Consider the following 27,178-nt stretch of genomic DNA (forward strand, 5'->3'; position numbering starts at 1 on the left):
TATTGAGGAGTTATGAAATCAGGAACCAATCCAACTTCTCAACACTGCTATGGATTAAAAGAAGCCTGTGTTCAAATGAATTCTAACTCACAGCCGTGGTTCCTACTGAGTTTTAAGGACAGAGGGGAAAAAATTAAGAACATTTAGAAACACTATTGACTTAAGATCAATACTGTACTATTCATAAAATGGTTGGATTCAGAAATCAGAATCCTTTTAGCCATAATTTGTTACTCTGACACATTCCAAGTAGTCTTACTTGCAAAAGAGGTAGTAACGAATAATGAAAGAGAAAACATTTTAGTGCACTTTTAAATTCCACAAATATATAGTGAAGTGAAACATTTTGGGGTGTTCTATCTCCGCTGCTCTTATGGGAAAGCAAAGCCTATAATCACCTTGGCCCAGCAGACACTTACATCGTATCCGCTGTTACGGATTCCACGCCGGGGTCGCTCCCGAGTCACCAGAAGGTCCATCTCCGTTTCCCCAGGACTCGGGCTATTCAGAGACTGCCGGCTTCGGTAGACAGAGTTCTTCATCTGTTGCCTGAAGAAAATCCAACAACTGTTATGATGCAGCAAATGCCCTGACAGATGGAATTCTCCACTGATCCAAACTACAGGCAACCAATGAAGGGTTTGGATTTGCCTTGCAGATCTCAGAATTCATGCTATTTGCTCTCCGACCATCAGAGGCCATAGGAATAGTGGAATAAAAGACTGTTTCTGTTTTTGTTTCTGTTTTCCCAGATGCTATAAGCATTTGGCTGAATTGTAAATACTCTTCTAATGGAAACTCGGTAACTATAATCAATTGCAACACTACAACCTCATCTAAAATGCTGCTGATGGCAAGGCCGGGGACTCTCCCTTGACCTGACCCTCCAGGACAGCAAATGCTGGAGAACAAACTTGCTTTTGTTGACTGTTGACTCAGCTAGCCTGCTGTTCTTTTTAATCTTTCTGATTTCACAGGCAGGATTTCACGATGTGTTAGTAAATCCTGTGGCTAATGGGCCACTTAATACTGTAAATACTGATAGATTTTCTTTTCTACCTTCCCCCCAGTGGATTCCTTTCTGGCCTGAGGAGCCATAAACCAAGAGGCAGTTTGGAGCTTATCCATCCATCCATCCATCCATCCATCCGATATTTACCAAATGCCTATCATGTGCCAGGCACTGTGGAAGATGATAAGGATCCACGGTGAGCAAGACAGACATGGCCCTGCTCTCCTGGAGCTTACATTCTAATGAGGGAGACAGACAATTCACAATATTTCAGAGGGTGGTAAGTGCTATTAAGAAAAATAATATGCAGGTGCCTGGGTGGCTCAATCATTTAAGTGTCCAACTTTTGGTTTCAGCTCAAGTCATGATCTTGTGGTTTGTGAGTTCGAGCCCTGCATTGGGCTCTGCACTAATTACGTAGCCTGCTTGGGATTCTCTCTCTCCCTCTCTCTCTCTGCCCCTCCCCCCATTCGTGCTCTCTCTCTTTCTTTCTCTCAAAATAAATAAACTTAAGAAAATAAAAAAAAGAAAAAGAAGATGTGACAGAGGATGGCTAAAACGGGGGCAACTTTAGATAGGATAGAGAGGGGGACAGTTCACCTGAGACCTAAATAGAGCCAGCCACATGCCAATCCTACACAGAACATTCCAGGCCCAGGGCATAGCATGTTGAGAGGCTCCCCTCAGCTCCCTCAGGAAATGCATACATTTGTCACCATTGTCTGCTTACACTTGCCATTTGAGGCATCTTTTTGAAGAGGAAGGAACAGGAACACCGTGAGGGTTGTGGCTGCGCTTTTCTTCCTGAAGAGGCAACTCTTACAAGTGGGGAGTGAGGCCTGATGGGGGTAGGCGGTTTCACATGACACTGCTGAGTGACAAAGGTGGCTACTGCCCTGTCATCCAACAATCGGTTTCTCCTTGTGAATAACTGGCACTTCAGAGCATCTATTTTCAGGGACTTCCCCAAACACCACCTATTTTATGTCTCCGTTCCAAGATTCTATCCATTCATGGGTTAAAGGTGAAGAGGTCACATTCTTTATTCCCAGTGACTACGCGGGGAGCCAGAAACCTGGCAGGTATACATATATGTACCTCTTCATGATCACACACCCAGTTAGTGGTGGCATGAGAGTCGCATGCTATTATTAGTCCAGAATAGCCCTCAGAATTCCCAAGGTGAAACACTACCCTTGCAATTGGCCTAGGGGATAAAATAGACATTATTAGGCCTGCTCCCTCACTATGAGGAGCTTACATGTGTTGAGTCTCTGTGATCTCTGCTTGCCTGATACCCATGTTCATCTTCTTTTGGTGACAGCACTATGATGTTCTCTGGAGGCTATCCTTCCTGTTGTGGTTAGCCTGTGATTCAGGCTGGACAATCAAGCATCACATCCCCATGGCCACAATGATCGGTTAGAGGGTGGTCATGTGAGTTGGTCTAATGAGACTGAGTCTCAGGGCTTTCACCAGAGCAACCAGGAAAGAGGCATTCTCTTGGCATTGAAGTTTCTAAGAGGACAGGATATAAGCCAAAAATTGCTGGCAGCCAGTTTGCCACTCTGAGGCAAGAGCCTGAAGAGGAACCATCTAAGAGTGATGAGAGGGCAAGCCAAAAAGGGGGGACGTTGTATGACCCCTTGGATCCGGTCATGCCTGAAGTCTTGACCTTTCACATTCACTGATGAATTCTCTTTGTATTTAACCAGTTGGTGCTGGGTTGCCATCATTTGCAACCAAAAGAATCCTGACTAATATAGGAGCTTAAACCTAATATTATAAACTGCCCTGTCGTTATCTGCAATTAGAAGCTTCCTTTAGGAATGGAACACGACCTTGTGATACAGAGTGACTCACACTTTAAGGCAGATCCCAAAGAATTCTCATCCTTGACCTAATTACAAATCACTTTTTAAAAAAGCAGACTTCACAACTGTACTGAGATTGCCAATTAGCCCATTTAGAAAAGATTTACTAATAAGGGTGTGTGTGGGGGGGGGCAGTAAATACTAGGATTAGCAATTGACATTTAAGTAGGCTGTCTTGGAAGTATTAGAAATACAATAGCGAGACTGTGAGCCCTTTCAAGAACCATGAATGTGGGTGAGTACTTAGACACTGGGGTGCACTCCAGTCTCCTTTTCCATCAAAGACAGTGTTCCATTATGATACCCAGCTTAAAGGCTGCTATTTAACATGGATCTCAATTGAGGAGACCACTAATGTGTGCCTGGTGTGTAAGCAACTACTTAGAAATAAATTAGGCTCTTGGTAGAGGAATTACCTCTCTAATGGAGTTCCATTAGGTACATTCATTTCTTGTTTGTATTTTGCTATATTCTTTAAAAGTTAATGCATTTTGAAACTTGCAAAGTTTTTTACCTCTGAAAATACTGCTGCACAGATAGTGATAAATTTTATTTGCATTTTTAGGGGTTTTTTGATCCCACAATAAAGTTTAAGAAAGTAGTTCCCAAACTGTGTTCTGTGGAAACCTAGGGTTCCATAAGGATGGAACGTAAACCAGCGAGGAGGAGGAGGAGGCCGAGGCCCTGCTTCCATCAGAGCAGCTCTGTCTTTGTAAGTTATTGCCTTAGGTTGGGTATTCCTGGAAGCAGGCTCTGTGAGGATTTGAGTGCAAATGGTTTACTTGGGAAGAGATTCCAGGAAGCACAAGTTGGGAAGTGGGGAAATGAGAGAATTCTCGGGAAGGAGGTTGATAATGGGTATGATATACAGCAGATTAGTATTTTGGGCAGCTAGGGCTCAATCTTCCTGGAGAAGCATGGGGCATAGTTGCATTAAAATGTAGGCTTTATTTTATTTAGATATGGCAAGACCAACAGATCAGGAGGTGACCGCCGCTGAAAAGATAGTTTGTTATACTTACAATTCCAAGGGGATGGGGCATGCCATGGGGCACCACATGGGGAGGCACCAGGATCAGTCACAAGGCAGTAGGAGGTAAAGGCAAGAGACTTTATTGTGGTTTCTTTGGGAAGGCAAGGCAGGGTAAATGGGCCACAGATTAGATTTCTGGAATAATTTCAGCAGCCCCCTGGGACATAGGGGCTGTTCCTGGTTGTGAGGTACCCTGTCCTCAGGTGGTCAGGGCAGGGGGATTGGAGCCCAGAGTGTGACAGCCCTTGGTGAGGAGGAGATTGGGGCATGGACACTGGTTTGTTTGGTTCACATATAAAAGGGGCACCTGTAGGCCAGCCCTTGACAGTCTCTAGGAATTGGCTAGACAGCCCTGGGAGGGGCAGTTTCTCTAAGAGTTGGCAAGATCCCAGAAGTCAAACGGTCAAACACAAAAGCTAGAAAATGTGGTTATTACAACAGTGTGGCTTACACCTCAGAGTTCTCCTGCTGGGATGTTTACCCATCGGCTCCCATCTGTCATTGACTGAAACTGCTCCAGAGCGCATCAGCTACGTGGCACTTCTGGCGGGGGCTGCTGAGAAAAAGCCCTCAAATCAGAGTCATAGATGCTCACAGGAAGGAGGATGCTGCTGGATGTAGGATGTACCAGAGCAGTGGGGGCCATGGGAATCTGTAGCGGGGGGGACTCTGCCAGCATCTGCCTCAGTTACATTTCATTCTTTGTGCCTCCGGGTAAGAGTTTATGACATAAAAATGGGGGTGTTCTTCTGACTTTAAAGAAAAAGCTGTGAGGACTCTTTTAAAAGAGGTGGGGATGAGTCAACGTTTGGAATCTAAATGCTGTCTCTGATTTGATGTAATTTAGGTCTCAGGGTAAAATCCTGGTTACCCCTGGACCGGACAATGATTCCCTCACGTGTGCCTTGCAGTGGTGACGTCACTGAGGGCAGAACCTCTGCGGAGCTGAACTGAGAGCACCAATGAACAGGTAACTCCAACCTATGACAACAGACACCACACACGAGGAGCAGCCTCTCGAGTCAACGACAGAGTGTGACAAGAATACCACCTCAGGGGGGTGCCTGCGTGGCTCCGCTGGTTAAGTGTCCGACTCTTGATTTCAGCTCAGGTCGTGATCTCACGGTTCCCAAGATCAAGCCCCTGTGTGGGGCTCTGCCCTGACAGCGCAGAGCCTGTTTGGGATTCTCTCTCTCTCCCTCTCTCTCTCAAAATAAATAAACTTAAAAAAAAAAAAGAAGAAGAAGAAAAGAGTAACACCTCAGAGCTTACCAGGTCACTGCCACTCTCTTTGTCTCTGTTAATCCTTCCCTTCCCATTCCCATTCCTTATTCGTCTCCTCTCCATTCCTAACCCACCTCACCCAATTTGGGATCTTCCACATTTCCCCTTCATAATGTTAAAAAAATTTTTTAAACATTATTTTGAGAGTCGTTCAATCCCTTCTTTAACAGACATTTATGGAGAATGGAATACACACTGACAGCATCAGCAGGCCATCGAAGGGCCTTGAGAATCTGGCCTGAGCTTTTGCTGAGCAGTGGGGATGCAGGTCTATGGCAATGAAGTTGTGTCCACTCTCCTTATAAAAAGCTTCAACTGAAATACTTTATGTATTTCCCAAATAACTTCCAAGCTAAGTTCCTTGTATTTGCACATGACTCTTGATTCTTTTCCCAAGTGGCAGCAGAAAACCCGGGAAAAGCAACTCTCTGCCCTGGTCTGTAGAAGACCCCTGACTAAAAAGTCCTCAAGTGCAGCTTACAAGCTGAAGAAGCCACCAGCCTTCCTATAAAATCCATATCCTTCTTCCCTCCTTTCTACGGTTATCAACACGGTGACACATACATGTTGTATCACAATACACGTGAGCCCCGTCAAAGTGTGATTTTTACATCAACAGCTGATCAGACGCACCAAGTCTAATTAGAAACATGGTAAATGAATTCTTTCTTTCCTCTACTATAAATAAATGATATCAATTCTGCTAATAAAATTGGGCCCCTCCTCCCACCTTGATCTTGTGATCCCATCTGAGCCTGTCACATAGTCATGTGTGCTTTTAACAAATACCCACTCAGGGCGGGAGCTGTCGTGTCTCACCCGGTTCGTGGAGGGTGGATCTGCCAAGGCTGTGTATGGCGTGGATCGGAGAGCTGGCATGCCCAAAGCCAAGGGGCTGTTGCCAAGGAGAATGTATATTTGAAAGGGATGGTCTCAAACCATGAAAATGCTTCCGAGGAGGTGCTTTAGGATGGGGAGGAAAGAAGAAAGATGTTTAGCTTTGCTAAACCAGTAGGTGAGGTCGCTCACTCTCTGCTTAGTGAGCAACAAAGCTTGGGATGATGTCAATCCAAACCGCTGGGCCTCACCCTCCCTCTGAGGCCAGGTCCCCCTTTTAGGCTGTTATATCACCTCACGTTGCAAACACCCTCTGCACTTATGAGTAACAAACTTCTGGGGGTAGCTATCTTTTTGTCCCATCAGACCTTAAGTTCCACAAAAGCAATGACTGGGCTGTCTTGTCTACCATAAAATGCTAAATGAGTGGAATGAACGAACGAATGAATGAGAAAAAGCCTACATGGCGACGAGAGTATTCAGCAGCTTGCAGGGTGCCCAGTACAGAGTAGGTAATGATAAATGTCAAATAAATGAACAAATCTATGAATTAAAGAGATGAACTCAGCACAGAGCTCTGAGTAGGTATGTGGTAAGTATTTACTGATGCTGAATGAAAAGGTGGGGCATAAAATTTGCTTTTCTTACACAAGAGCCAATAATTAATTGAAAAATACAATGTCCTTTGATCTGGAAGTTGCATAACCAGGAGTGTGATAATTATATCTTTACCCATCTCTGAAACAGCTACTGGTTTAGAAATATTATTAAGCTAAAGGACAATTACGGTTGTTTGCCCAAGTATTTTTTTTTTTAATGGCTTCAATTTTATTCTTTTCTAAACTCATTATGGAGTACTGGCTTGCACAGACTAGCATGGTCCAGATCAGCCGCCAGCAATAATCACAGTCCTAAGGACGGATCAAGAGACCAGAGCTGTATTACCCAAGGCACCCTCTGCCCTCATCCCACTAACGGTCCTGGGACCATCAGAGAAGCCCTTAGACACTGCACCTGTTTTTAGACTCAGCGAATGGAGCACACAGTTCTGGGTCTGGATCCAAAACGTGCTCGATTTCCTTTGGGGTTTTCTCATACATCTTTTTTCTTTCTGTCTGAGCCTTGTTTGTCTCCACCGGTGGAAAGTCGTAATATCCCTTCCTCTTGGCTTTGAGGCGTAGCTTGTTCCGATAGTGCTCGATGTCTGACTTCTGCTTCAGGGCTTTGTTTACCTGGGGAGAGAGAGTATGTCTCAGGCCCACAGCTGACCAGGCATGGCCAACAGGTGGGAGGTTTTCACCAGGTCACAACTCCTGCAAAAGCTGTCCTAGGCTTCACCTCAGGTCCTTGAGCCAGCTAGACCCACCTGTGTCCCATTCCAAGACCAGCCCCCAACAGTGGGCCACAAACAGTGTGGAGCCCAACAGTCACCTAAGTCACTTGGACCTTCCATCGGGGGCTTCTTCTCCCTAGTCTACCCAAACCTCCTCAGGTCTTTGTGGTGTAAGGCTGATCCCACCTAAACTCCTTTGGTTCTCCTGTGTGGGAGCTTCTGAGTTGGTTCTCTACTTCTAGCTCCAGCCCTGAGGAACCCAATGACCTCCCCTAGTCATTTAGCTGGTGCCCAGATGGATACAATAGCCAGTTCCTGAAGAGGCTGAGTTAGGATGAACTTAGGGAGAAGGGAGAGCAGACATGCTGTTCCCAAGGTCCTTCCACTCTACCAACCTGCATGTGAGAGCTTATTTTTGTCAATCTGTATCTTTCTTGAGAGATAGGTAGTTCTGAAGCTTTGTATGGCCACTAATGCCAGCCAATTTCTGCTCTATGGGGCAAAGTCAGTCTGGTCACATCAAGAGGAACATGGCCAACACACCTTCTGACTTGTCAAAGATACCAACAGATGGCTATGTTAAATAAATAACAAATGATGAGGAAGTTACACCCACGAATGAAGCTGAATGATGAAGTCAGCCTGACACCTACTGGATTACATGGAGGACCATCAGTGCTGTTTGTAACCGGACTTGACTCTATTAATATAACCATGTATAGTGGTGTTATTATGTTTGCTTTAAAATAATCTTTAAAAGAGTTTTCTGTAATGCATAAAGAGATAATTCATCTAGTGGTAAGACACGTATCAACCTACAGGATGAGGCCGAAGGTTCATCAACACACAGCTCCATTTAGATGTTTTGTTTTTACAGCATACTTTTCCTAACTTTTGCAAAGATCTCCCCAACCTGAGCCCTAATGATATTTTTAGGCTGGTAGCATTTCACAGGTCTTAATTGTTCCCTTATTCTGCCTGCCACCAAGAAAACTAAAAGGGACAAGAAGCTAGTATGACATCCTCTGAGGCAGGAATCCCATTTCTGGAATCTCTCCTTAAGCAACATTCCAAGAGAGCTTCAAAGTCAGGGATGAAAGTTAACATCACCAGTAATCAGTCATGTCAGTATCAAATATTTCCCGATATGATGCTGACAAAAGGGACTATCACCCTCGTGGTTATGCCAAAAACGCATAACTTCAATCCAATCATTAGAAAACACTGGACAAACCCAGACCGAGAGATATTGTACCTGATAACTGCCCAGCACTCTTCAAAAGAGTAATGGTCATGAGACAAAGAATGGTCACAAGGAATGACTGAGGAACCGTTCAGACTGGAGGAGACTAAGGACACAACTAAATGCTATGTGGGATCTTGGACTGGATCCTGGGAACAGGAAAGAGACATTAGCTGGAAAACCAGTGAAATTCAAATTAGGTCTTAGATTAGTCAATCACAGAGTACAAATGTTAATTTTCTGGGTTTGATAATTATTCTGTGGTTATGTAAGATGTTCACACTCGGGGTAGGTAAAGAGCCGGTGGGGCTCTCTGTACTATCACTGCAACTCTTAGGTAAATCTAAAATTATGTCAGAATAAAGAGATTTTCAAAGTCAAGCATGAAATTGCTCACATATAATAACCGGAACTAAAACTAAAACCAAAAAAAAAAAAAAATACCTGGAAGCTTTGAACAATGGGAGATCACTTTTCCAATCAATGGTATACCTACTTAACTAAGTCATTAACAGCAACCATCCCAAAGACCATAGCAACACCGCAGATGTTTAAGATACAAGATATAAAGTTGTCTGTATGAGATTCTAAAATATACATGAGTTTGATCAAAAGTTTGAGGAGGAGGTAGAGAAAATGAAAACAGGATATGGTAGGGTAGTGAGATTACAGTGATTTTTCTTTTTTCTTCTGAACATTCTATGTGGTTGTTATGTTTTCTTTAAAATAATGTTTAAAAGAATTACCTATAATTCATAAAAGGAAAATTTATGGCTTTGGGGTTGTGGTTTCTTCACTGAAACATGCCAACCATAAGAGAAAAAGGAAGAAAATTATAAGACCATCTGCCTTAAATGCCACAAGGCAGCAAATTACAGGGATCAGTTCAGGCCTCTTTTCCAGTCCAAATGCCAGCAAGGTCCATTCCTTTAGCTACCACAATGTAACAAGTATCCATTTCTGGATAGGCAAAATGCTCATCTGTTCTCCTACTGGGATGGGGTGATGAGCCTGGCAGCAAAAGGGAGTGAAATGTTGAATTTAGCTGAGATCCAGAATGTGTCCCCATGACATTCACATCACCAAGCTGGGGTTTAAAGATCCAGGCATGGCGGCCACTCTCTGGGTCCTTACTGGGCAGAACATGCTGATCAAGAGCAGTTAGCAGTGCATTAGTGACAACCTCAGAGGCCTTTATCACTGGGCTTGTGTGTCTGGTGGCAGAAGTGTGCCTAACAGAAGATTTGGAGGGCATGATCGGCTTTGAGAAGACACACAGGTCCCCAAGGTATAGAAGCGGGCAATATAAAATGATAAATGATCAACAAATCCTTGCTCATTGGCTGACTAATTAATAATACCAATGATAATGTACTTATTGTGTGCTAAGCACTGTTCTAAGGATTTTACTTATATTAACTCATTTGATTTTCCCAATAGCCCCATTTTACAAATGGAAATACCGAGGCACAAAGAAACAAACTAACCTGCCTAAGGTCACAAGAAGAGTAAGTATAAGAGATGAATTCAAATCCGTGAAGCATAGCTTGAGAGTCTGTGCTCTTTTAAGCACAATGCTAGTTTTCACTAATGGGCCGCAGTGAGTTAAAGAGAGGGAAGGAGCACTGGACAGGGATTCAGGGCGCCTGAACATCGTATCATGGCTATCATAATAACTACCGTGTGACTCTGAGCAAGCCGCTTGCCCCTCTGGCCCCAGTTTCTTTGTCTAAAAAATGAGGAAGTTAGCACAGAAGTGCTCTGTAAGCCTATAACCAATGAAGTTCCTTCTAAAAATGGAGGAACCTTGGGCCTCAGGCCCCCAGCCCTGCCTCACCACACTGCCACACTGCCTTGCACCCTCCACAGGGCCAGGCCCACACCGCTTGCCTCCCCTGTATGGGGACCTACAGCGACCCAGGCCTGGGGCTTCCCAGGTTGGAGTTGTCTTCCCAGCCCCCATGGGGAGGAAACAGAGATACCTGTGGCATAACAAGCCCCCCTACACCTACTTGGCCATGGTTGCCTGGGTGGTCCAGGCTGCACCCTCCCACAGGTTGAAGCTGGCCCAGATCATCCATCAGGTCCGGGCCACATTCCCCTTCTTCAGGGACGACCGTAGGGCTAGAATGATTCCATCTGCCACAACCTCTCCTCAAACTGATGCTCCCGCAAGGTGCCTAAAGATCCTGGGAAGCTCCAGGTCAAGGGCAACTTCTGGGCAGTCATCATGAGCCTGATCCTAGCTGAGGGGCTAGGGCTGCACAACATGGCCCTGTGTTGGGGCTGGCAGAGCAGGGGTTTGTGGGGAGCCTTTGCCAAGGACTTGGGCCCCTACATGCTGCACAGCTGGTGATACCGGCTCCCCACTTCCCAGCCACCGCCCAGTGAGGGCGTTAGCATAAAGTCTTTGCTAGGGGACACCAGGGAGGGGGCACCATGGAGCACCCCAGGTCCAGCTGGCTCTGGGCACAGTGGGAAGGAGGTGGTGCCCACTCCAGTGCTGCCCTCTGAGAGGCCTCTGTGGCCCCTTCATCCCCTCCCTGGGCTCAGTAGAGGAGAGGGAGAGACTTCCCAGAGGGGAACCAGGAGGCCTGCACCCTCTCCCCTGAGCACAGAGTCTGCTCCCTCCACTTACTGCAGAGTACCCCAGACCCTGGGGGGCTGTCCATTGGGAGTCACAGGCCTTCACTTTGGGGGCAGCTGCCCACCTCCTACTTGCCCATCTACACTCCCAATGTGATAATGCTCTTGGTTCCAGTACTACCCATATCCTGTCCCCATGCCCACCTTCAATTGGCCCAGCCTACTAGGGGGTGGCCCCTGAAACCCATGGCCCCTCAAGGTTGTTCTGGGATCTAGATGCCCTTTTCCAGGGGATGCCACTCAACAAGAGCATCTATGATATGTGGGTTAGCCATGTCTGGGATCCACCTGCCTCCAATCCAGGGGGTTGCTCTCCTGATACAGCCTGTGAGGCTCCCGGGACAGGGATGCTTTTCTCCCCTACCCCTTCCTGCCACCATCGGTTTGTTGGGAAACCAAGGCCAAGAGGACCAAGAGGTGCTGTGGCCACAGAGGCCTGGAAACACTAGGCACCAGTGGTGCCGAGAATCCACGATGTTTATTGGACTATCCCACAAAGGGTTGTGACCCAGCTGGGCACCACCCTGGCCTCAATGGTCAGTCATGCCTCTCCTACCCCCAGAGGCAAGACTGGAAGGAATGGGGCTTTGCTTGGAGTAGCGCCTTCCTGATCCTACTTTCTCTGGTCCTCTCTATCCATCCATTCCTTTCTTCCATCCATCATCCCTATGTGTCACTTCCGTTCCCTGGCTCTGGGCTAGGGGAAGGAGAACAAAATGGTGGCTCCAGCATAAAGTCTTGTCCTCCCTCATCTGCTTGGGAATGAGGAAGCACCTTTTTGGGGAAAAGATAACAGTAAAGGAGTAAACAAACAAACAAAAAACCCCAAAATTGATGAACCTCAACCTATCACACCTTTATGCCAGCTCAGTCTTCCTGTCCAGAAAGCAAGAGGCACTTCCTGAATCATGTGGCCCGGATCGGGGAATGAGGATGAGCCCCTGATATGGTTTCAACACCCAGGTATACAGGGGCCTGGCATGTTCCTTAAGGTGCGATGGGGAAAAGACTTTAAAACCTTGGAAATCTCCCACCTGTTGTAGGTAACAACAGCAGAGTATAAACAAATGGAATGAACAATCAACACAACAGCTGGACAAGAGAGAAAAAACGAAGTATGTGTGTACGCACCTGTAAGGTTAATGGTCACACGCAGGTTCCACATTGCATGTTCTTAAAAATTCATAAACATTTTCAGCGCACTGACCATTCTGGGGCAGGAGATACTCTTTCCCTGACTTTCCCTTTTGCTCTTCTCTAACCTGCCCACACCTACTATCCATCCATCCATCTGTTTTTTTTTTTTGGTCAAATCATCATTCTCTGGAGTATGTTACAAAGTTTTTCCAGACTCTTAGGAAAATTGATTAACATCATGATATGCATTGATATCCTCCTGGGAGCAGGCAGGGGCTTGTTTCCAGCTTGCTAAAAGGAGTAAAAGTCATTTCAAAGCCCATGTAGTAGACCACATTCCTGTCTGTATGACATTATCTCCACTGGTTCTTTATCAACTCAAGCCCCTTTTATGCTACTACAACTGGCACCCCGTAATGAACAGTTTAGGAGTGTTACCAAAGAAGGCAGACGGTTGTGTGTGTGTGCTTACAGTGGGGAAGAATTTCTGATGATTCTCTTCATAACTACTGTTTTTAAAAACCCACAATTTTTAAATAAACTCCACCCTCAATGTGGGGCTTGAACTCACAACCCCAAGATCAAGTGTCACATGCTCCATTGACTGAGTCACCCAGGTGCCCCCATAACTACAGTTTTTAAAAAGTCCCCTCGGGCTTCTTAAGAAAGGCAAAAACTCCTCAAAAACATCACCCAACAATTTTTTTGGGTGACTCATGTCCTGATTCATCCCGTCGAGGCCGGTGCACACGGAGGTAAACATGACCGACAGAGTCCCGTACACCTGGACGCAACCTGCACCCAGCATTCCCAGGTGGTGTCTCTTAGTCTGAATTCCCAGAGGCCTGGCTGCACTGGCTGTCCCCCACTCTGGGTCGCCAAGTGCTCACCTCACCGTTGAGGACTGCTGACTCCTGGCTCCGGTCCGATGTGGGATGCACCACGGGGAGGGCTGTGGGTTTTATCGCGATGAGCTGCACAGATCCAGAAGATGTGTCAAAGGGATCAGCAGCCGCCTTGCCAGAGTTGTCAAAAAGCACCGCTCCTTCCTCTTCATCACTCGCAGGCACTGAAGCACAACATAAACACCCTGATTTTTATGGTGTAGGGGAGCTGCATGATCCTGGGGGAATCTGTGTAAGGCTCAACGCCTAAGGACATTACTTTATTCAAAGTGACCTCAGCAACAATAGCACCTGGTTCTTTGCCAAGGGCTCACTATTGTTCAAGGGTTTCTCTTAAGATCTATACTAGTCACTCTTCCACTGCATGATCAATGGGTAGGAAAGAACTGTAAAGGTTTGAATATAAACAGTAACAATCATTCTTTCAAAATTGTGACAAAATGTTTTTGGGGAAAAAAGTAAATTTTTTTTCTCTGTGTTTGAGTTGGAGATGAAAAAAGTACAATTTGGCCAAACCTGGCAACTATTCTTAAATATGACAGTCAAAAGAGTAACAGCATTCAGTTCAGTCTGTGCCACCAAAGCCATCCCGTTTTGCAAGATGTAAGGGTAGTAAGTCTTCCCTGGTCAACCAGCCATGGGAACTGCTGCTAACATTTGGTTTATTTTTTTCTTTCTCAAGGCTGCTTCTCCACTGATTCGGGTTAGGGTTTTTTCATTTGTCGAAACAAAAGAAAGCTAAGAAATAACTGCCAGAGAAACTAATTTAAAACTGTAGACAACTTCCCTAATTAAATAGAGTGAATTCTGCCTACACTCTGTTAAAGTAATTCTCCCTGCTGACAGATAATTCTGCCCTGATTGCTGAAAGACACCAGTCTGCCTCGTGCTTCCACAACTAAGCTGGCAGAAGAAGTTCCAGGGCCAGTAGTACCTTGCTGATTGACTTGTGCTTAAAGCACACTCCCATTAGGTAACTCTAAGAATGACAGTTTATGGAGCACGGCTGGGCAAGAGATAAATTAAGCCTGTTCAAACAACTAAACCAGTAGGCAATTTAGGAGCAAAATCGGTGTTCTATAAAATATGAACGTAATAGAAGTGTATTCATCTTTCCAAGAGATCAGGACGTCATTTAAATTACCCAGAAACACATAGTTTGTATCATATTGTCACTCTATCATAATCATAGATTTGTCAAATTAAGCTGAGTAAATTGTTATTTTACGATGGGGCCAAAACACCTCATGGTCTAACAATAGGCTATAATTGGAGTATTTCCTGCTTCTGTGGACTTATTTGCAAATAGGCCACCAAACAGCCAATGACAGAAGAAAATCTCTACTCATACATCTTCTAAAGTAGAGTTTTGCTGGTCAATTCTTGCCTGGCCACCATTATGTCAGACCTGGACAACTACTATGAAAGCCACCTATGGCAGCCAGCCTCCAAGATGGCACCCAAGATGGCACTAGCCTCCTGATATTCACAGTCACGATGAATAGGACCGATCCATGTAACCAATTGGAAATAGCAGAAATGACAGTGTGTTACTTCCAAGGCTAGGTCATAAAAAAACAAAACAAAACGAAACAAAAAAACCCTTGTGGCTTCCACCTTGCTCTCTCGTGGATCACTTACTCTGGGGAAAGTCAACTACCATGTTATGAGGACACTCAAACAGCCCTATGAAGCAACCCACGCAGCACGAAACTGAGACTCCTACCAATAACTATGTGAGCAAGCCATCTTGTAAGTGGACTGAAGTCCCAGTCAAGCCTTTAGATGACTACAACCCAGGTCAACATCTTGACTATGACCTCCTGAGGTACTCTGAGCCAGAACCACCCAACTAAGCCACTCCTTAATTCCTGATCTGCAGACATTACATGAGATAATAAACATAGATTGTCATTTTTGGTTGCCAGGTGTTGGGATAGTTTGTTATGCAGTAATACATACATAATCCACCTAAACAACCTCTCTCCTGTGAGCTTCCACCCTTGTTGTCCTACTTAAGATACATAGTCACAGCAGCCAGGATGATTATCTCTTCAAAAGGTAACCAGATCACAGGACTCCTATGATCATAACCCTCCAAAGCCTCATCTCTCTCAGAATAAAACCCTGAGTCTTTGTGAGTTGGCTCTGACCACCTGGCCGAGCACATGTCCTACCTCTCCCTTTATCCACTTTGCTCCAGCTACAATGGTCTGCTTGAACAGCCTACATCAGGCTTGTTCGCACCTCTGGGATTCTGTATTAGGTGTTCGTTCAGAATGCTCTTTCCCTAGGTCTTTACATGTCTAGTTCCTTCTTATTTTTCAACTTCAGTGTGAAAAAAAACTTCCTTATTCATGAATCTAAAATAACCTGCCCATCAGCTTATGTTATACTTTCTGCATAGTACTTCTCTCTGCTGCCTTGTACTGATTTAACCTGTGCCCATCCCTGCCCCTAGAATATAAGCTCCATTCTTGCCTACCCTTTAAAAGGCAGATGTCTATTGCCTTTAGTGGTGTCTCAGGTATAGCTGGCTTTTAATAAGGATTTTCTGCATCAATGAAGGAAGGAAGGAATGAATGACTACAATTTCCTGACTTTGGAAAGGAGATTGTTGTTAGTTGTTAGTACTTGCAAAACAGGTGAACATGTAGAAGTTCAAGTTCTGTGATCACTAAACCATGCAGAGGGTGAAGAGACGGCACACAGCAGTTTTACTGATTCTGGATTGTGACACCCTCACTTCCCACCCCGTGTGGACAGGGTAAGGAAAGAGCATAACTATAATGGGATGGGAAAAGGATACCTTGGAAGTTGGACAAACTACAGTTCTTGCCCATCCTTATTCTCAAATAAGATTCAGATGTGTACAATAACCCCTCCAGGTTTATGAGAAAAATAATTAGTTATCCTGCTCCCTGCCAAAAGACTGATGTAAAAAGAGAATATGTTAAATATTCATTTATTAAAGTGTGGGAGTACAGCAGGTTCGTGGGAATATTTGATGCATAATTAGTCCCTAAAAGAAAAAATGTGGGAGAATGCTGAAGGAAAGGCCACAGCTAAACTGTAGAAGTGTCCTAGACACCATCACATCAGCATCATCATAAATGTCACTGTCCCCAATCTAGTTGTATCTTATTTTCACTGTTGGTTTTAACTTCCATAAATCAGGAATTCCTTCCTTCCTTCCTTCCTTCCTTCCTTCCTTCCTTCCTTCCTTCCTTCCTTCCTCCCTCCCTCCCTCCCTCCCTTCGGCTTGTCTTCCATTCCAATAAAACACACTACTGATATTTTGGTGAGCTCTAACCTCACGGATATATGAGAATGTGGAGCCCTGTGATGAAGAAAAGGACAGGTTCTATGGAAGGTCCACCCCAGAATTCTGATGGGCTTCAGCATTTGCTGGATTTTACCTTAAACAAATCGGTCCCATCATTTCTGTGTGAAAATTTCAAGCTGAACCTCACTGAATGGGAACCTGAGGCACAAGAGAAGCGGCCAACCCTGAAAACTCACTTTCTGTTTCTTTCTGACAAAAATAAAATGCAATGAAGTACCATAAACCTGGAGAAAGGATGGCTTTTTGATAGAACAAATGTATTAAAACCTCAACATAGCACAGTAATTGGATTTCATTCATGCAGGCTGCTCTTGTTATTTCTGAGACTGATATTTAAATAATCAAAGTGACCTAAACAATAAGGAGGCAGGTAGAGTGGTGGAAAAACAAGAACGGAAGGTCAGCAGGAACATTTGGGGCAGGTCAGTATCTCCCCAGCCAGGGGGGGGAGTGATAGGGTCTGAAACAGGCTCTGCTCCCTCCTCCCCTGTGGATTAAATGCAAGGGAGAGGGAAGGGCGTCATCTTATAAATGTGATTTACTGACAGAGGAGTCTGTACGTTGTACATTTTTAAGCAAGCAAAAGGGCACAGAACAGTATGTACATTGATTCACTTTATTAACAAAGCAATACAACAAAAAAGATTGTGTGTGTTGTCATATGCATAGTAAGAAGGTCTGAGAAAGACACATGCTGAGTTACTCAAGGTCATCTGAGGACCCGGGTGGGTGATGGGACATGTGTGGGAGGACAGACTTTGACTTGACTTTATATATTTCTGGGAAGCCTTCTGTGAGCTGGCTTGGCACAGAGGTGATAGGTAGGATTTCTGGTGGTCTCACGTAGGGTAGCTATTCCAGGAAAACCCCACGTGCCAGACCCTGATTCTGGTGTAGAAAGCACAGCCTCTGTGTTACAGGCCATGGGGAATTCAGGAGAAGAAGAAATTCAAGAATCAAATCAGTATGACAAGTTAAACCAGTGCTTTATATCATGGCTGGAAATGGGAATGGAGACCACATTTTCCCTGCAGAAGACAAATCTATTGTGCAACATTATTCCTTGTTTTTCTTTTTTAGGCCAGAAAAAAGAAACAAAGGAATATTCTGGAACTACCTCCAAGAGAGAGTCCCTGAACCACACTCCATCAAATTCCTTTAAAAGGGAAGCACACCTAACCCCAGTGCCAGATTGTTTGGCTTTTCATGTGGCATTTCTGTAGGATGCCACCTAACAACCCACTGAAACCTGAAAGGAATTTCTTCTAATATGAGTGGCAGCACCAGGTAGTTGAACCTGGGCTCCAGTCAGCCAGCATCAAACATGGAAGGGGTGCATGGAGATGATGGCCAGGACAAAGGTGGGGCCAGGAGGAGGGGACACACAAGGATGTCCAACAGACACAACGCATAGATAGTGCAGCAACACTGTAAGGCTGTGTTCTGATGACTTTGAAATAAACTCTGATGCCCATCCTTTATAGGGAGGGAAAAGATCTGTGTGAGAGAGAAACCAAACAGATACGTTTCCCTGGAGAATAAAGGCAGAAGCACAGGCTGAGTTTTATGATGACGGATTTATTACTGTGCTGTTTTTCCTAGGAGAGGTGGATTGGTGGCATCTGCATTCACTGGCAGAGACTGAACCCCTAAGACTTATCAAGGGAGTCAGGGCAAGAAAATGAGGGGAATCTCCACGACCAGCAGTGAGTCAGAGATCTGCTGCCCAAGTGGACCTGTGGCTAGGAATCCTGTCAATTCAGCCAAGAATTAGAAACATTCAAGGCAAACACCAGCTCACTCTGCACAGGGCTTTTCTAAGGCACTGCTCAATTCCATAAGAACAGGGAGCAGAGGGCATGAGACACAATAATTCAGAAAAGGGGAGAGGCGATACCCCAGGAGGTAGTTAGCAGACTCCTGACCTTTCTGGGGCACACCAGAGAGAAGAAGGTAGGGTTACAGCGCATGGGTCTGTGTGAACGTGGGCGCACACGTGTGTGCAAGTGTGTGTGGGATGGGCCCCGGGGTGGTGATGGCAAGGAGGGCTTCTCACCATTTCTCTTCCGTGCCTCCTCCTTTGTCACTTTCTGCTGTGCCATTACATTCTGGGGCGAGCGCCTCCCTGAGCTGGGCTTCCCTGATTCCTTGCTGATGACAGAGCCATTCTCACTGGGCGACCTGCTGGAAGTAACCATAGCAACAGGGAGATGGTAAGTTTCGACTCCAGCAGCCTCCTCTCAAGGTTATTTTATTTGCACAGTTTATGTCTGTCGCCTTTCGTTCTGGTTTTATCCACAAAGAAGAAATGATACAGGAAAAGAAAACACAGCAAGCCCCACACTACCGCGTGGGTTAAGCAGCTGGTCGCTGTGGAGTGCATTGTTTACGTGGAGCGCTTAGTCCAAAGAGAAGTTCAGTGAGCACGGCCCTCAGGTCCCATCTCTGTTCCATTAACCCCCAGTGACTATGGAAACGGCGGTGATGGTGTTTGTAAGCATGCCCTCTTTTTAAAACACGGCACTTTGGATAGTGTTGCAGAGCATTTGATTCACGTGACATCTACAGGGACGTGCATTAGACACGGTTCTCTTTGCCTATTCCCTTTACAGAATATACTTTGACCACTAAAGCTTAAGTCACTCCACCACTGAGTTATTCTGTCTTACACATATCCGCACGTGTGCACACATGCACATTCTTTCACTGTGCTAACTGGTAACCACTTACACTTGAAACTACCAATTTCAGCTATTCATTTCTTCAGGAAATATGTCATGTGCACCAGCTTTGTGCTGGGCATTATGCCAGGTACACTGGTATACAGAGATACTAGGACACCACCCATGCTGTCCAAGGGCTCCCCATCACAAGCACCAAGTAGGTGCCAAAGACTATGCAGAATGCTTTCAAAACTGTTAGTGAATCATTACACTGGTTTGGTGACTGTCACCCTTGTTTAGCAAGTGAGGAATGTGAAGGCGAGTGGCAAATCAGTCCTGGAAACCAGCGCTCCCCCTGCAGGTAGGGGCTCTCCTCCACACCAGAGCGTCTACAGAGTCCTACAATGTCCTCAGATGAGGCAGGCATTACATAGGGCAAGCCACAGGGCCTTCTCCCCTTCCCTTAGGTGGGGGGTGATTCTGATCTTCTGAAACTCTGCGGGAAACAGACTCTTAGAGACCCTGCTGAGGTTCGTGCTCCCTCAGGTCTCGGATCATCATAAAGTCCAACTGCCTTCCCTTCTGTGGAGACAATCAGGAGGCAGATATCCAGAGGCCTCATCAAACTTCTTATTCTTCTCTGTCAGTTGTCCAAATTCGGAACCTAAAGGCCCCTACAATGGAAAATTGGCTGGAATAACACGTAGTACTTGACCAGTAAGTAAGCAGCTTTTTAAGTGGAAGCTATGTATCTTTGTATATGTTCTTTTTCCTTCCCCTCCCTTTTCCCTTTTCATCCTATGGGAATGGAGAATTCTCGGTCCTATACTCTTTAGTACACTTCAGCACCCTAAAACCGTGACCAATGACAGTGCCCACTCACATCCATGGGATAATGCAAAATCTGCCCAGAGGGTTCCACAGAACAACAGAACCAAATGAGACATTCCTTGCCAAAGTTCCACAGACAAGTGTAAGTTTAGGAAATGTTGTCTATTATATTCCTTCTTTGGGTGCGCCTAATGAACATTAACATATCAAAGGCTCCATCAGTCCTATCATAAACAGTCCTATCATCTCCTTTTGTTTAATCCACCATTTCCCAGTTTATTTGGCCCCAAATCTCCTTCACCATAAGATAGAAATACAAAGAATGCAGCTTGAGAAAATATAGATAAGGCATTAATTTTTTTTAAAGATTTTACTTTTTAAAGTAATTTCTAACCCCCAACATGGGGTTCAGACCCACAACCCTGAGATCAAGAGTCACATGCTCCACTGACTGAGCCAGCCAGGTGTCCCAGATAATTTATCAAGTGTATATAATTTACCCAACATCTATTTGAGCACTGAGTGCTGGCTATACAAATATACATACAAAGAGAAGACATAAGCCCTTGGATGGTTTTCAGAACCTCACAGTTAATGGCACCTACTTTTCCAACTGGCTTTGTTAGGACAACAGGCTTTCATTGAGGTCCAGAAAGGAAGAAAGGAGAAAGGCTTCTTGTAACCCATTTTCACGTTCATGATATACTTAACAGTGTTTGTATCATTTGCAGGGCCTTTCCTTCATTTGATCCTGAAGCAATTTTCTGGTTGTTCCTCTCAACTCCAGGGAAAGGTATGAATGAACACATTTCTGGGGAGAAACTCCAACTCTGCTTTACTCTTTCATCCACTTATGAACTTATGTTTACATGGAGCCATCAACCCAAACTTCTGGTCAAAAACATAAGGTGAGATTTGTGTATGTGTCCACTCACATGACAGTAACAAAACTGTTTCTGAGAGCAAGAAAGTGCCCCTTGTGAGGCCATAGTTTTAGGCTACTGAACTCCACAGTCCCCCTCCCCCCCTTCTGGGGATATGGGTGTACATGGAGTCCGGATGAAGAGTCATGGAGGTGGGGATTAATCAATTGCTGAACAATTATGGCCAATCACTGAATTAAAGTACCCATTGCCCATGGCTGTCCCTATGAGGTTGATTCTCTATCTTTGCCCATTAGTCCCAGTCACAGGCCAATGAAAGAGCATCCCCAGGAGCCTTAGTGAGAGGAAAAGGACCTGTAACACCTATCTGATTATCTGCGAGTGGCTGAATCCTCAGATTTCAGTTTGAAAACCATTTTTAAAAACTGAGATACCTTAATGACCATCAAATCACTGGTTTCTCCTATTTTTCACTTGCAAAACTTTTCGGATCACCTAACAGACCCATTCTGAGAGGTTATGCAGGCCACAATCAGCAGGAATGAGGAGACTGATGTGGCAAGACGGAAAAGCCAGAAAAATAAATGCAACATGGGTTTGGTTTTGGTTTCAGCATCTTAATATCTTCCCAAATGAATTGGACTCCCATGGTCAGCTGAACTGGAACAGAGGTGAGGTTTCTCGCATAGCTTTGGCAATGATACAGCCCTTAGTAAATTTGTGTTATTATGGTCACATTATGAAGCAAATGTAGAAATCATTCAGCTGCATAGACACTGTTTTCTTTATCTATATTTGTTTCATAAGTCCACATTTCCTAATAAAATTCTGGGGGTAAGTAATTGAGTTTGTTTACCAAAAGTAGATTCCTTGCTAATTCAAGAAGAAATGCTTGTTCTAAAAAAAGAAAAGATCATTTTTAAAGAAATCCTTACATAATTTAAATCATTCAACTAGAATGGGTAGAAAATAATTTTTATTCTTCCCAGCAGTGTTATGTTAATATTCTCATTTTAGTAATTCTATTTACCTCTTTTCAGTGTCCTCTAATAGGTGATAAATATGTTTTTAACATGCCTGTATTGTATTTGGCAAAGATCATAATGAGAATAATTACTGCAGGTAATCCTACTTGCCAGTCAACTCAGATAAATAATCTATTGCTTCATATGTTTCAACTCTTCATGCTGAGGCAGACTCTTGCAGTTCTGATCCCAATTTATTCTTACCTCCCTGTAACCAAGCTTTGGTAGCCTCCTCCCACACTGACTCTGGACTAGACCATGTGTCTTATTTTGGCCAACAGGACAGTAGTGAACTTGACACAAGCAAAGATTTGAGAAGTGTTGCCCCTGGGGGCTTGTTTTCTTGCGGTACGTGGAACACCCTGTGAGACAACCTGCGAGAAAGCCAGAGCTGGCCTGCTGGAGGATGAGAGACCATGTAGCCCCAGTTACCTGGCCACCCCAGACAAGGTTATCACCAACAAGCCAGCCTAGCCAACCTACCACCTGACTACAGACACATGAGTGAGCCCAGCTGAGATTAGCCAAGCCCATCTCAGCCCAGAACCACCACCTTCCTGAGCTGAGCCCAAACTTCTGACCCACCAAAAATCAGGAGCTAAATAAAAGGCTGCTATTTTAAGCTGCTAAGCTGTGGAGTAGCTTATTGTGGAGCAATAGATAACTCATCCACATCCCCTCAACCTTCTTTCCTACCCAGGCTGAAATCCAACCCTCTGTTTCTCTGTACCTCTGAGGTACAAAGAGCTCCTGGAGGGAAAACAGAGACTTGTTCCATGACTCCAGCACAAACTTTGTGTATTTGACACAGACAATCCTTCTTTCCCCTTCAAACTACTCCCTTCTCTTGGCTTCCTGGATTCTGTTCTTGCTTTGTCCTCCCCAGGGCTTTTTTCCTGATGCTTTTTGGTCTCCTGTGCTGATTCCCCTTCATCACCTGGACCTCTAATAATTGTAGTGTTCCAGGGGTCAGGTCGTGGGTCTCTTTTCTATCTATACTCTCCCAGGTGACCCCATCCAGTGTCACAGCTTAACTAAATACTGACAACTCCTCATTTATATTTCTACTCTGGACCTCTCCTCTGAACCCCAGACTTCTACAGTTAGCTGAGTTCTGAACACTTCCACTTGAATGTCTAAGTGACATCTCAAACTTAACATGCCCACATCCAAACTCATGATCATCCCCTACAAATTTCTTCTCTTCTAGTCCTCTCCCATACAACCAATGGCAAATTCATCCCTCTCTATTTCTACTCCTCCCAACAATCTATCAGCAAATCAAGGCTAACTACAGCTTTTCCTTCAAAACATGTCTAGAACCCTATCACTTCTCACACCACCATGCCTTGGCCCACACCACCATCTACATCACCTGGACTACTGTTATAATCTCCTAACTGTCTCTCTGCTTCCATTCCACTTCTACACCATCTGTTTTCCATACAGCAGCCAGAGTGATCCTTTAAAATGGCAAGTCACATCATGTCACTGTTCTTCTCAAAACCCTCCAATGACTTCCAATCTTTACTCATGATGAAATTCCAAGTCCCTTGGGGCGCCTGGGTGGCTCAGTCGGTTGAGCGGCTGACTTCGGCTCGGGTCATGATCTCACGGTTGGTGAGAGTTCAAGCCCCGTGTCGGGCTCTGTGCTGACAGCTCGGAGCCTGGAGCCTGTTTCAGATTCTGTGTCTCCCTCTCTCTCTCTGACACTCCCCCATTCATGCTCTGTCTCTCTCTGTCTCAAAAGTAAATAAACGTTAAAAAAATTAAAAAAAAAAAAAAAAGAAATTCCAAGTCCCGACTTTGATTGATAAAAGCCTAATATGATCAAATTCAGGCAACTTCTCTGATTCATCTGCCACTACTTCCTCCCTAGTTCACATCGGTCTCTTTGGCCTTCTTGCTCTTCTTTAAATATTTTAAGAGATTCCCTCCTCTGGGCTTTGCACACACTGTTCCATCTGCTTGGAACATTCTTCTCCAAGATAGCTTTGAGGCTTACACGTCTTTCTCAAGTGTCACTTTATCAGAAAGGCCGTCCCTGACTTCCTAGCTAAAATAGCAGCATGTCTCCCTTTCCATTGCTCTATCTTATCATGCTTTGGTTTTCTTCTTCATAATGCATCACCACCTGACTTACTATGTATCTATTTCTCAGTTTATTGCCTATCTCTCCCCACCAGATTGTGAGCACAGTGAGAATAGGAACTTTGTCTTGTTCCCTGCAGTATCCCCAGTGCCTGGTAAACAGCAATCAGTTAGTATCTATTAGGTGAAGGGAGGGAGAGAAAAAAGGAGGCAGAGATGATGTAGCTTTTCTAGCATCCATTGTGGTCTCAGGCAATGGAGAAGGGACTTGGCAATGGCAGTTGGTTTGGCCAGCCAACAAGCCTTGCCATAGAATTCATTACCTCTTTATAAGACTATTGTAAAGTCCTTACAACAAGTCTCCTGGCCTCTAGCCTAACCTCTTCCATCTATCATCCACACTGCCACTGGAGCAGTCTTTCTAAAATTCAGACTGGACATCACTGTCTTCCCAAAGAACTTTTAGTGGCTTCCCACTACCCAGAGAATAAAGGTCAAACTCCATAGCCTGGCGGTTAAGACCCTCCACAATTTTCACTTATCTTCTGGTTTCATCCTTACTGCATCCCAACCACTGTGAACTCTAAACCCTAGGGACATTTGCCATTATGTGAATTATCTCTCCACAACTACTGACACTCTACTCACCCTCCGAGGCCCAGCTAAAACATAAGCTCCTCCCCAATCCTTTCCCTCATCAGATTTAAGTTCTTCCTTTCTTTTCCATAGTACTTCATTCAGACTCCTCTATGAGCACCTGCACATCATGCTTGGTTTCCAGGTATTTATCTCTCGGTGTCTCCATCATGAGATTCTTGGGGGTCAGGAACCAATCATAAACCTTTCTGTAGGCCTCCCAATGCCTGTCAAAGTGCTCTGTTCACGGTAAAATCTCCTAAAAATGGTTTTGAACTAAAACCATACATTACTGAAAAACTGCCAGATAAAATACAACTCTACTGAATCAAAGGCACTGCTTTTAAAATAAGGTAAAAAATCTAAGTGTGATGCCAGTGCCAAATTTGTTGTAATAAATATGAAAGCAAAATTTCTACTGTTGTGGCTGATCAGTGATGTAAAACCTTACGAATTACAGCTCATGAGAAGCAAGTATTGTGATTCTTGTCACCTACTTTAGTCTCATCAAAAACTCAAAACAAGCATGAAGGGGATTTTGTTTTTAATGTTCATTTATTTTTGAGAGAGAGAGACAGACAGAGGTGAGCAGGGGTGGGGCAGAGAGAGGGAGACACAGAATCCAAAGCAGGCTCCAGGCTCTGAGCTGTCAGTACAGAGCCTGATGTAGGGCTCAAACTCATGAACCGTGAGATCATGACCTGAGCTGAAGTCAGATGCTTGACTGACTGAGCCACCCAGGCACCCCAAGGGGAGTTTTTTTTTTTAAGTTTATTTATTTATTTGGAGAGAGAGTGGGCATGAGCTGGGGAGGGGCAGAGAGAGAGAGAGAGAGAGAGAGAGAGAGAGAGAGAATCCTAAGCAGGCTCCACACTGTCAGCAGAGAGCCTGAGGTGGGGCTCAGAGCCACAAACTATGAGATCATGATCTGAGCCGAGATTGAGAGTTGGATCCTCGACCGACTGACCCACCCAGGCACCCCTGAAGGGGAGAATTTTTATTTTTATTTATTTATTTATTTATTTATTTATTTATTTATTTATTTATTTTTAAATGTTTATTTTATTTTTTCAGAGAGTGGAAGCAGGGGAGGGGCAGAGAAAGAGGAGGGCAGAGGATCCAAAGCAGGCTCTGCCCTCACAGCAGCAAGTCCTATGTGGGGCTTGAACTCACGAACTGTGAGATCATGACCTGAGCCGAAGTCGGATGCTCAACCAACTGAGCCACCCAAGGTGCCTCGGAAGGCGGGAATTTTTAAAGAGAAAAGTGGTATTAACTTGAGGCTTCCACTGCTCTCACCATCAATGATTTCCCTTTTTGATTTGGAGAGGCAGAAGTTGATCCCATGCCTACCTCTTTCTGGTTTCAGTGGACTTGGCCGTCTTGATGGTGCTTCCGTCCTGGGCGATGTCTCTTTCCTGAGAGGCAGGAGCATCTCTAACAGGGAGCGGTAGGACCACTGTTTCCTGAGTCACAGGGACAACCTCCTCATCCGCCCCTTGCTGGCCCAGGTGCTGCTTGGCATAGTCAAAGCCTTGCACAGGCTGCAAAGAGGAAACAGATTTGTGGTCACGTTTTTGGCAAAGTGTGACTCTAATGACGGCTTTAAGAGAAGATGGGCAGGAGAGTGCATGTGACAGGACCATACTTAGCTTTCTGATGAACGAGAGTTAACCCAAATCTCCCTCATAATTTCTATCTGCGAAATCAGAATCTGTGCTAATTCCACTTAGCTATAGAGTCTCTAAGGGGAAGACTTACTTGGAAAAATGAATAGTGTAAACAAGATGCAAATATGTGTGTGAGAACAAACTTCTTCCAGGAATTAAAAAAAATTTTTTTATACATTTATTTATTTTTGAGAGACAGAGTCAGAGCACAAGTGGGGGAAGGGCAGAGAGAGGAGACACAGGATCCGAAGCAGGCTCCAGGCTCCGAGCTGTCAGCACAGAGCCTGACGCAGGGCTCGAACCCACAAACCGTGAGATCATGACCTGAGCCAAAGTCAGAGGCTTAACCGACTGAGCCACCCAGGCACCCCAAAGAATTTTAAATGACCAATTTTAAGTTACTGGATACTGCTAGAGACTCTTAATTATTATATGAAATAGGTCCTGTATCATCTCCTGCCTAGGAACATCTCGTCATCCCTGAACCCTACATTCACATGGCCTTATGCATAGTAAGGGGTGTGTGACTTTGCCAAGTCGCTGGAATTCTGAACCTCAATTTTCTCATCTGAGAAATGAAGATAATCAGATCTGCGGTACCTAGGCCACACCTGAGTATTAAAGGGGAATCACAGCTCTGAAAACAGAGGGAAAGAAACATGCTTCCACATGTGAAGCAGTACAATCATCAATAATAAAATGGAATTTATGGAATCACTCAAATCCAG

The 27,178-nt window shown here is 44.8% G+C and overlaps 1 protein-coding gene across 1 annotated transcript in view; it reads right to left on the reverse strand.

Moving 5' to 3' along the window:
* Positions 1–27,178, reverse strand: part of KIAA1549L (KIAA1549 like) — a 121,931-nt gene that overhangs the window by 41,893 nt on the left and 52,860 nt on the right. Inside the window, exons 12-16 of the mRNA XM_049639788.1 lie at positions 26,134–26,324; positions 18,707–18,834; positions 13,290–13,468; positions 7,055–7,272; positions 420–549 (exon numbers count right to left, since the gene is read on the reverse strand). Coding sequence (XP_049495745.1) covers positions 420–549; positions 7,055–7,272; positions 13,290–13,468; positions 18,707–18,834; positions 26,134–26,324 — 846 coding nt within the window. The remainder of the gene's footprint in view (positions 1–419; positions 550–7,054; positions 7,273–13,289; positions 13,469–18,706; positions 18,835–26,133; positions 26,325–27,178) is intronic.

This window comes from Panthera uncia, chromosome D1 (genome assembly GCF_023721935.1).
Source record: "Panthera uncia isolate 11264 chromosome D1, Puncia_PCG_1.0, whole genome shotgun sequence".
NCBI lineage: Eukaryota > Metazoa > Chordata > Mammalia > Carnivora > Felidae > Panthera > Panthera uncia.